Here is a 12,051-nt window from a genome sequence, read left to right as displayed (position 1 = left end):
GGTTGCATCGTATTCATGGGTCGCAGCAACATCAGTTTTACCCTCCTAAAATTCTTATATAAATCCAAACTTACGACTGTCTGTTACTGGACCTACTGCTGCCGTTACCCTATATGAATATTCACGAGGCGAATGTTCGAATTGTTTGGATGTATCGTTATAGCATAGTAACGCTATCGTTCGATTGCATCTAGGTAGCGCTGTCATCCGTACCAGAAATCCCTTTATGAGTAGGCTTGTCAGATTTCTGAAATGTGCAACCGGGACACCGGAATACCATGCCCCCCTCCCTCAGCGTTGCTAGCATTCAAATCTGTACACACTCCTGGCTAATTTTTGAAGAATTTTATAGGGCAGCTTATTCTCAATGCTATGAATAAATGGTTACTAATTATGAAACTAAAACAGGGGCAATAAAACATGACACAAGCAGATAAAACTGGATAAGTTGTGAAAAATTAAATAAATGAAATGTTATATCTGCAGATAAAGCAGATATAACATTTCACTTCCAAGATGTAAATATTTACAATTTATTTTAATTAGAAAAAACACTTTGAATGAGGAATAAAAATATTTAACAATATTTAGATATATTTTCAATAAGTTACTGCCCAATGTACCCTGAGTGTAAGTGCGGGAGCTGGAGGTTTTCCGCCTCTAGCTCAGGCACTTCCAATTCCGGGCTGATGAGTGCTAATAAGCACGGAAATGCAGTCCTCGGATGGAATGACTGAGCTGGCGGTGCATTTCACGTATTTTCAAATATTTAGATATACTTTTCATTTTATAGGATTTTTTTATTTAGTCTTTTTTGGATTTAACCCGTAACAGGGGAGGTGAAAAAATGGGACATAACAGGGGAGGTGCGGTCACACAGACCGCGCTACTTTTAAATTTTTTAAAAACCGTGTAATTGAACTAATTTCGTGTAATTTGGCATAAATGTTCACTGAACCATTTTCTGCTAAGGGAAAAAATCATTTTTGCGTTTAAAAATAAATTTAAGCTCTTTGAGGAAATTTTTCCGGAGCATTAAGATTTTTCGAAAAAAATGGTAAGTTGAAATAAATTATTTAAAACTCGTAATAAAAACGAATATAGTATTTATTAATGAATGTACCTTGGCTATTTAATATGTAAAGAATATTTCAGTACCAGAAATTTCGACATTGCACATTACAAAAAAATTTTGACAGTACCTGAATTTGGACAGTTTTGCATCATGTTTCCTACAGTGATTCAGTTCTCATCTTCAATTAAACAATTATTACAAAGCTTTTGTGTGCATTCTAAGCAAACAGGGTATTTACATGATAAACATAAGTATGATGTTTTCCTTTTCTTGAATATATCTCCGCGGACCTAACTTGAGAGCCATGAGTAGTAGCGGTCTCTCAGACCGCTACTGAAGAATGTAGCGGAATTTCTACCAGATGCACGTGCCAAAAAATACAGGGCTAGGAGGGTGTTCAAGGTCACAAAACGATAAGCTATTGGGAGAAACCATTCGATCTGACCAAATATGAGTTAAGGGGTGGTGGGGTAAACATTCGAGCGGTCTGTGAGACTGCACCTCTCCTTCACAAGCTAACCCAGTATTAATTTCACAAGTCAATGTTACAAATAATAAATTAATTATCCTAAATAATTCTTCACAGTTAGTTATTTTTAGACCTTTTTTGGTCATTTGAATCAAATTTATCTTTTTCGGGACATGAAGTAAGCCGGCCGAGACAGCGGGGTTTTGCTTGAAAACCGGGACGTCTGGCAAGCCTATTTATGAGGCAAAAGCGATAGGCATTTTGTATTATGGTGGCGTTGTTCCTTTCTTATTTTTTTTTCGTTTATGAATCATTAATAAGAGTTGTCAGACAGTAATAGTGCAGCTCCTTATTATTGGCCCTTGACAAACGACAAAAATCAATTTTTTTATTCATGTATGCGTGCCGCTTTCAAAACTGTCAACAAAAGCGATGCTTTACTAAGAAAACACGCTTCGACAGTACTTGACTTCATCAACCCTGCACTGTAAAAAAATTCCGAAACGTTACTGGGTATTTCCGAGTTACGTTTCGGGATTTTAATGGTTTCTATCTACTTCCTGGAAAAATCCAGTATCATTGTCAAAAAGTTTCCTGAATTGCTACAAGTTTCACGAATGCAGACTTTTCACTGTTTTAAAAAATATTTTAGCTCCCAGTTTAAAAAATAACTGAGCGTATTTATTAAGTGTATCGGCTTCAGTGAAATTACGGCCTATCCATGCTAATTAAGCTCCCAAAGGGAGCTAATAAGTATGGACTACGTTGCTTTGCAAGAATTGCAGGTGAGTAAAATTCTCTTCAACTTATACCAGCAATTCTGACTTAGATTCGACCATGTTTGCAGTAATGCTCTTGGAAATTTCTTGATAAATCTGGAAGATGCCGAGCTATCAATATAATTTCCTAAGTTAACTCTAATTTTCCAAAGAAACGACTGGCTTTTAATAGGAAGATTTCTGAATTTTTCAGGAGGCCTCTAAGATAATGTCAGGAAGGTTATTGAATTTCAGCGAAAAACGTTCCTGGATTTTGCAAGATATGTTTCTAGCAGAAATTGGACACATCAGCTGCCCATTATTTTCCAGGAACGTTTCTAAACCGTTTTTACAGTGTGGCTTACCTTGTTATATTATTACTATTTTATACAGGCAAGAAGCTTCCCAGCTTCACATCATAAAAGAAAAGCACCTTACTGTGGACACATTCACAAGAAACATTTGCAACACAAAGAGAAAAAATGATGCACAAAGCAACGTTGAGAGTCAAATTCAAACGTTCTTTTGCGCTCAGGCAGTTGTCAGAGCAACACTGTAAAAATGATTCAGAAACGTTCCTGGAAAATAATAGGCAGCTGATGTGCCCAATTTCTGCTAGTAACATATCTCGCAAAAACCAGTAACGTTTTCTGCTGAAATTCACCTGCCTGAAAAATCCAGAAATCTCGTTTAAGCCAGTCGTATCTCTGGAACATCAGACTCATCTTAAGTAGAGACAATATAACAGCTAGGCACCTTCCTGGTTTATCAAGGCTGTTCCTAAAACAGTATTGCAGCCATGGCTAAAGCTGAGCCAGAATTGCAAGTATGTATCAAGCATCTCACTTGATTGCAATTCTTCCAAAGCTACGTAGTCCATACTTATTGACTCCCTTTGGGAGTTTAATCAGCATGGACGTATCGTAGCTGAACTGATGCCGATACACCTTATAAATACTCTCTGTTAATCTTTAAACTGGAAGCTAAAAATAATTTTTGCTGCAGAGAGAAGTTTGCATTCGGACAACTTGTAAGAATTCAGGAAACTTTTTGACAATGATACTTGATATTTCCAGGAAGTGGATAAAAAACATTGAAATCCTGAAACGTAGCATGGAAATACTCAGTAACGTTTCGGAATTTTTTTACAGTGAAGAAGCGCTTGTTCAGACAGGCCTCCCTTTTCCTTCTTTTCTATCAATTTTTTAAAAAGATTACGCCAAAAATGAGTGCTCGCAATGGGGTCGTTTCCAAAATTTTAAAAGTATTTTTTCTGAAAGAGCATGCTTAAAAATATAGGATCTGACTATTTTTTGAATAATTTGTTCAAGTTTAATATTTTCAAAAAAAAAAAAAAAACTTAAATCGATGCGTTTTCATTGTTTACGTTTCTGTCGTGTGACGTCACAAATGATGAAATGCCATTCAGTGTTGCCATTCACGGAGAAAAACATTTAATTCGTATCTTTACTCACGTGTATTGGCAACGATAGGGTTGATAGCAAGCGTAGAGCGCAATTTTAATTCGCTGCTTGATTATCATAACGTGGAAACGTGGTAGAAAGATGCGCCATAGTGCATAATTTGTGACGTCATAAAGACCACGCCTTGTTTGAAGAATCGGACTTTTAAAAAATTAATTAAAAATAACTGTTGGGATAATGAAAGTATTTTCTGGTCCATGTTATTTTTTTTTTTTGCTCATTCTATCAATTTCAGTGACACAAAGTGCTACTTTTTACTGAAGGAAACAACCCCATTGAGAGGGGTGACTATAAAGATAATATTTAAGGGAATTAAATAAGAAAAAGTAACGGAAATATCAATTGCACAAAAGTGTAATAAATAAAGGAGTATTAAACAGGTGTTAGATGCTTTACCCAAAAACTAACATTCTGAGTTACGCCTTTCTTGTTCAAACGGAAAGTATTGTACCTATTTCAACTACAAATATTTTTGAAGTTTTCTAGGAGATGATTTTAAAAAAAATCCGTAACATTCGGGAAATACCGATCAATATTCATTAACTATAAATAAATACATAAACTGAGAGCACTGCACTCCAACAGTTATCATTTAAGTAAGAAAATGTAACTGAAAAAATATAATTTTGTCTAAATTGTTAAAAATACAGGAGAATTTTAAGGTAAATGGTACTGTAAAATAGGATTTACAGTACAGAATAAATGTACAGGTAAGCGATTACAGCACCTATCGGCAGAGCCCGATCATTGCCAGACATTGGACATGGGGCACATTTCTATTTCTGGGCCCTACTAAGATTTTTGAATACACTGGGCACGAAATTCATTTTGTGCCAACTCCCCCCTCCCCCCGGCCATTCCAGCTTTTTTTATATGTTGAAGCAATAAAATATTTCGATACTTGCATTTTTACAGAACCGTACTAAAATTGATGGTACCTCATATCACAAAATAAAATATACATTTTAAAGGTAGAAGATATATAGTAGTATACGATAAATATATAAATGTGGTTAAACTTTGCCCGTTGCAGTAAACCGTAAATACCAAAATGATCTATGATATAACTTTTAATAGTAAATACAGACTAAATTTGAAGTGGTTTTCTGATTTGCAAAGAGATCACATTTTTAAGGGGAATTTTTATCAACAAATCGATTTTTTCCTTGTTTTGGCATTTGCAAAACTATCAATGATATCATTGTACTCTAGATTCTGAGGGGAAATCATTATTTAATTTAATTAGCATGATAAATTAAGGGGATTTTGGGCCCCCTGAAATCTAAGAGGAGGGGCCTGTGCCCCACCTGCCCCTGCGGTAATCAGGCTCTGCCTATCGGTGATTTATGGCACGTATTACCACGTGATTTATGGCACGATCTTTTAATTTTCAATCCCTGCTTTCCTGCCGACCCCCAAATGGTATAGGGGCAAAAGTATGAGGTAAGTAAAGTATGGGGGTACCATTGGTATAGGGGTTGCTTTTTTCCGCTGTTATTTCTTATTTTACTTTTCATTCTCAGAAGTATTTATTTAACTTACTTGATAGTTTATTGAACTTTTTTAAACTTTCAATTTACAAAGTTGGAACACAGCAACGTCTGTCGGGTCCGCTAGTATCAAGTAAAAGTACATGAAAGTGTGTTTGAAATGAGCTGTTATACTACTATTTAGCTCCCACAGAACTTGAGTTATATTATTTTAAAGACCTGACAGCAAATCGAAAAAAGTACTCTTTAACCCCTTCAGACCTGGTGTCCGGACAATCACTTTAAACAGCTGCTAATCATTTAATAATTGATTTTTTTTTGTAGTTGACTCTTTAAATTCTGCTTATTATAATCTGTGAAATAATTTTTAGTTTTGGGATTGACAACAATGACATATAAGGATTGAGAGATAGAGAGTGGCTCATTTTTCCAACCATGGATTTTCATCTGAAAACCGAGGTTTTTTCCTGATTTTTTTAAAAATATATAATTTTTAATTAATCGTTTCAAACGCTTATATTACGTTTTATAATTGTTTTTAGAACATTTTATAATGAAGTTTGTTCGGTATTTTATCGTTTTTGTATATGAAATGTTGATTTCAAAAACATAAGTTTGGAATATTGGACATGCCATAACTCTTTTAATTTTTCTCCAACAAATTCAAAATTTTGTCTATAATATACCCTTTACCATAATACACTGTGTACCAAATATCAACATTTTTGGTCAAATATTTCATAATTCCGACTGAAGGGGGTTAACGAATTTACTTACTTATCAATGACAAAAATTACTTACTTATCAATTGTAAATGATAGATGATTTCAAAATTTTGCGCAAAAATTTAATGACTAAACATAAAAAGACAGAAAGAGAGAGAGAAATTAACTTTGAAGCCCAAATGTTATTAGTTTTGTTATCTCGTTTAGCAAAAAAAAAAAAAAAAAACATCGTTACAAAGATAAAATGTAACGTACACGTTATAAATCGTTCACTTACTTTTTTCACAGTTTGGTCCAGAATAAGGTACTGGGCAAGTGCAGTTCTTGGTAGCTCCGATCATGGTACAGGTGGCTCCATTTTCACAAGGATTCGATAAACATAAATCTGGTATATTAAAAAAAATTAATTAATTTGAATTTTGACATCTTGAATTCAAATTATGTTTTTCGCTATCACAAGTGTGTTTATGTAGACGTGTGTGTTTGTGTGTGGGGTATGTGCGCTTGTGTGTAGGGGGTATGTGTATGTGTGTGCAGGCATATGTGTTTGTGTCTGTGTGCAGGCATGAATGTGTGGGTAGTTGTGTGTATGTGTGTGTGTGTATGTTGTGGTGTGTGTGTATGTGTAGGTGTCTATATGTATGCGTGTGGTAAGGGTATGTATGTGTGTGTATGTGTTTGTTTGTGTGTAAGCGTGTGTGTGTGTGTGTGTAGTTGTGTATGTATGCGCGTGTGTGTAGGACATGGATGCAACCTGGAGACGGCTTTCGCTAGAGGAGCAGCATCGTGAGGAGCCGGTCGACGGTGATGCTGCAGAGGGTGGCGGTGGGAAAATAAAATCAAAGGACATCAAAACAGTCAAGTGAGAACAATAAGCAATCGTGATTGCTCAAAAAAACCCCTTCAATAAATAGAACTTTAGCAACATTTTGTGTTTCTTATATTTCCGCCAAAAATTGAATAAGATCGGCACAAAGTCACATTCTGACCACCGATGAGATAGAAAGGCAGGTTTATAGGTAGAAGTGCATCTATTAGTTTTCAGGGATATCAATTTTTGTAGATGTGTCTTAGCCTCTAAATTAAGCACATTAACATTGAAATAGACAGAGCACGTGCATTAAATGTTTAATTCCCCCCCCCTCATCTCATTCAGATAAACTCGTCTTAGTTGGACGTTTGCCAATTCCACATTATTCGTGGACAAACTGTATGCATTTCATTTTTATAAACCTTTTTTTAACGAGTTCAAGGAAAACGAAATTTAATCTGGAAATAAAGAATGTATGGGTCTCGTCATCTGGACCTACAATGGTGGTTATTAAATTAAAGATAAACAATAAAAGATAAACGTAGTTGCAATGAAAACGAAAACGTCAGTAATACAAAAACTTCATCTATATTCAATCTCATTCTCCAACGTATCGGACCTATTTCAATGTAGTCCCGTGATGATTTTGACATCTGATTTAGAATAGGAGAAGATTTGATTTAGATGTCTGGTCAAAAACGACTTCAGAAAAAAACCGACCGGTACAAGAATCACAATGTTAGTCAGTTATGACATAATCAATTTTATAAAACCATTCATGATTTGCCCAACATTTTAAATAATCTTTTTCTTTTTTCGATTAAAACGTTAAGGTTCCACGCTTTCTTTCCTTTTCACATTTGAAGTCTAAAACTTTGATAACTGAATTAAAGTTTGAAAATTGACTGAAAGATCGAAAATTTCCAAGATTCAAGTTTTCAAAATTTCAAAACGGGAAAACAGTGCTACAAAGATTTGTCAGTTTTCACACTTGCGCGTCGGCACTGATAATCTTACTACTATTATATATGCGGAAGTTTGTCTGTATGGATGTATGGATGTTTGTTACTCTTTCACGCAAAAGCTACTGAATGGATTTTGATGAAACTTTACAGTAATATAGCTTATGCATCAGAATAAAACATAGGGTAGTTTTCGTCCCGTTTTGGGGGGCAAAACCCCCTTAGGGGGGTAATAAAACACAATTTTCGTATAAATTCTCTAATATGGGGAGGAAAAAATACTTGCACATATTAACATTATATGCCCATCGAAAGCTCTGATTTTTCTGCTGAATATGGCACCTGTTCCAAATTTCTAAGTAGAATAAAAAACGAGTTATGAGCTTTTTAGTTCCATGTTCGAAGGCTTTCCTCAACACAATATAGTATTTAGGGTATCATCTCAACTCCCTGTCGACAGCGACAATTGTTGTATTGTTGACTATTTTTGCTTTTTGTCTGACTGTTCAAGGCTTTTCTCAAGTTAAATTTTAAAGTAAGATTTTTTGCATAAGATAGGCAAATAAAACATGGATTTGGCTGAATATTTTCCAGTTTTACACAACTTTGAGGTATTAATGTTTTTTTTTTTTTAATTTATTTGTGCTGACTGGTGCTTGATCGACCAGTAGGAATCTCGCCAAACTTTTTGCGGAATCATTTCAATAGCTAAGGGATGTGGGAATTTCTTCAATTGTCGCTGTTTTTGAAGCTAAAAACTACGCGAATACTGTTTCTCGGTTTTCCCCCATGTAACCAAAATATCGCCATTTCTTTAATATTTCTTTCTTTATATCATTTCTTAACATGTAAAATGATCCGCCAACTAAATTAATCAAATACATAAACAGTACAAGTTTGCGCACTATTTCAAACACAATTGCCAAAATTTAGTACTTATTTTGGAAACATTTCGGATAGCATCATTTCATGGTCACCAGAAGTATTTCAGTATTTGGCGACACTATCTCTTCGATAAAATTAGTAACACACAGTTTTACAAAGTAGGGAGGGGGAGACTTATCCAAGGTATCCCAAAATGAATAAAGCAAATTTCGTACTATTTTATATCTCAGTAAGGGATTACGGGCGGCTACATCTTTTAAAAGTTTGTACTTTAATAATAGAGACAATTTTAGAATATGTTCAAAAAAAAAAAAAAAGGTAAATCGTTTTAAACAAGTGAAGTTTAAATTCATACTTTGGAAATTCCTCAAATTTGCATATTATTTAATGTTGTTTTTTTCGTTTCTAAAAGAGTGCTGTTTTGTCCTTTGTAATTATTGCCATTTTACTTTTATGGGTAAGGAAAAAGCTCGATTTTTAATCATGTCAAAGCGGTGTGTTTTGAGTTATTTCAGTTACAGAAGAAAACGAATAAAAGTAACTATACTGTTTTTCACAATTATTACACACCCAGGCAACGCCGGGTATTTTTGCTATGTGCAGCAATCTGGTAACTAAATAAAGTTAATAAATAGAGTCTGCCCCCCCTACCCCCAGTTATCGTCGAAAAAATATTTATTTTTTACCAGAAAAGGCCAAATACATGCAAAACATTTTCTTTGTATGTAGCATCTTCTGTTCGGAATTAAAATTCATATCTTATGAATGTAGATTAAGCAAACATTTTACGCAGTTTTTATAAACTTGGCAAGTCTCTGGCGAATGTATGGCACTGTGGTCCTTTGTCCGATAAATAATTGATTTGGATTATTTTACATTTTTACGCTGCTTTTAATTGCAAAAATAGATAATTAATTAGATTGCATTCGTTGAAGAAAATGAATTTAATTGAAAAAAAATGACATTTTAAAAACTTATTCGATAGGTAGAGTTATGATAACTCGGTCAGGACGAGTGTTCAAAAATCTTGGAGCTACAGTCATTACAAAATTTGCATAAAAATGTAAAAACTAATCGCCAAACTAATTTTGGTAAAAATATCATTAAATACTATGTATGGGGTATTGCAGTTAAAATTAATCCACCAAATTAATGAAACATGTTCAAATAACATTAAAACTGCTATTAAAATGCAATATTATATCATCAGTCTAATAGAGACTTTAGGGAATGTTTCTCTTTCCGAAATGAGAAGTTTTTGTACTATTGTCCTCATTTAAATTGGAACTTAAAAAAAAAAAAAAAAAAAAAAAAAAAAAAAAACCTGTTGTGCTTACTCTGATTTTAATGGTATTTTTATTCTGAACTTTTTTGGTATTTTAATCAGGACTGTTTACGTTGTTAAGAAACAGTTGATTTCCTTCACGCGAGGGATTTTACAGATTTGATTTCCTCATTTTAAAGGGATATTATTAGAATCTAGATTTGTAGTGACTGTTGACCCTATTTTGAGGCGATTTCTCCGGTAAGAAGCTATACATTAATTTAGATAGCAGGTGTAGCGCAGGACACCATTTGACGGGGGATGCGGATTATAAGGGAAATGGTTGAGTTTATTTAAGAGTTGTTGACGTCACTCGAATTGGAATTTTTGAGAATTACCCAATCTAACTTCTTTACAACACCTGAACGTTTTCCTGATTTATGTTGTGTGATTTTTTTGGGTGTCTTCCCAGTTTCGCCGACATTTCATTCCCCCCCCCCCCCCCTTGATTTTCACTTTCATCATATCTTTTGATATATTAAAGGGGGAGACCATTTTAAATGTTGGCGAAACTGGGGAGAAACCATTTTTTTAGTAACTATTTGACCTCTCCCTGTGTTGACCATTAACTTGAATCGATTGAAAAAAACTACATCAACGTGAGCGAAGCCGCGGGTAAAAGCTAGTTACCCATATTTCTTTTAACAAATGAAATTACAAACTTTTCTTTTCAATATATATATAATATATATATATATATATATATATATATATATATATATATATATATATATATATATATATATATATATATATATATATATATATATTTATACGAAATACAGTCGAACTCGTTTTTACAAAAACGGGTTCGTGAAAAATGTACAAAGTCACTCACAACTACTTTATATGATTTTTATTTATGTACAGTTCAGAAGAAGTTAAATAATTTACTCTATAACATCTTATTGTCATTTTCTTGTTTTACTGGTTTTCAGTGACTACTCAATCTTTGGCTCCGAGAACAACGTTATTTACACTTCTATTCTGACTTCGAAAAAATAAAATTCCCGCGCACTCAAAAGACACTGAGTATATTGGGAATGTTAAGCTTAAAATTGTTCACATTTGTCCTTATCATCATAGCCTTCATTATTAGTGTCTTATATAATTAAAAACTGAGTGTATGTACCTATGTATCTATGTCTAAGTTTCTTCTCCCGAACGAGTGAACTGACCATCGAGCCAGGTATCGATGGATTCGTAATCTTCCCGTCTTTATGTTTGTCTATTTAACATAATCCTCCGATAATAACTAGCTGAGATATCAATTAAATATTATTAATTATGACTCTTAGATTTCAAAATAAAATCCATATTTTTCGAAGGCTTTCCTCCATTCAAATTATTATTCAGTGCTTCAACTCAACTTTCCGGATGAACGCTTTTATTAAAATTTACAGCGTGAAAAAAATCATTTAGAAAAAAGATCTGTTGCCATTTTTTGTTTCGAATACGGACAAATAAAATTTTGGGTTTTGTTTAAAAGGCTTTTCCTGTAATCGGGGGATTTAAGATGCTTACTTTTTGGTTATTTTTTCGAATTTTACTGATTTTTCTTTCTTTCTTTCTTTTTTTTTTATTTTCTTCAAGCCTGATTATTGAACACGCGTCACTTGACATAACTTTTATTTTCGCGGTGGACCGTGCAAAGCCAGGCGACGTAGCTATTTTTTTTTTTTTTTTTTTGAGCAATCACGATTGCTTATTGCTTTCATTTGACTGTTTTGATGTGCTATCATTTTATTTTCCTGCCAGCACCCTCCGCACCATCACCGTCGACCGGGTCCTCACGATGCTGCTCCTATAGCGAAAACCGTCTCCAGGTTGCATCCATATCCTACACACACGAGCATACATACACGCATGTACACACACACACAAGCACTTATGCCTGTGCACAGACACAAACACACACTTCTACACACACATACACACACTCATGCCTGCACACAGACACAAACACATATGCCTACATACACACATACACGAACGCCTACACACACAGCACTGCATACACAACACGCACGCACACACATGCATACATACTCACATACACACGCACCCT

The 12,051-nt window shown here is 34.2% G+C and overlaps 1 protein-coding gene across 1 annotated transcript in view; it reads right to left on the bottom strand.

Annotated features, from left to right (window-relative positions):
* LOC129228707 (neurogenic locus notch homolog protein 1-like) overlaps positions 1 to 12,051 on the bottom strand; it is a 206,080-nt gene that overhangs the window by 180,160 nt on the left and 13,869 nt on the right. Inside the window, exon 4 of the mRNA XM_054863390.1 lies at positions 6,279 to 6,386. Within this exon, the coding sequence (XP_054719365.1) occupies positions 6,279 to 6,386 (108 nt within the window). The remainder of the gene's footprint in view (positions 1 to 6,278; positions 6,387 to 12,051) is intronic.

The sequence above is a fragment of the Uloborus diversus genome, chromosome 8 (assembly GCF_026930045.1).
Source record: "Uloborus diversus isolate 005 chromosome 8, Udiv.v.3.1, whole genome shotgun sequence".
NCBI classification, from domain to species: Eukaryota; Metazoa; Arthropoda; class Arachnida; order Araneae; family Uloboridae; genus Uloborus; species Uloborus diversus.
Note: the sequence above shows the minus strand (reverse complement) of the source record. Positions and strands in the feature narration are given on the sequence as shown.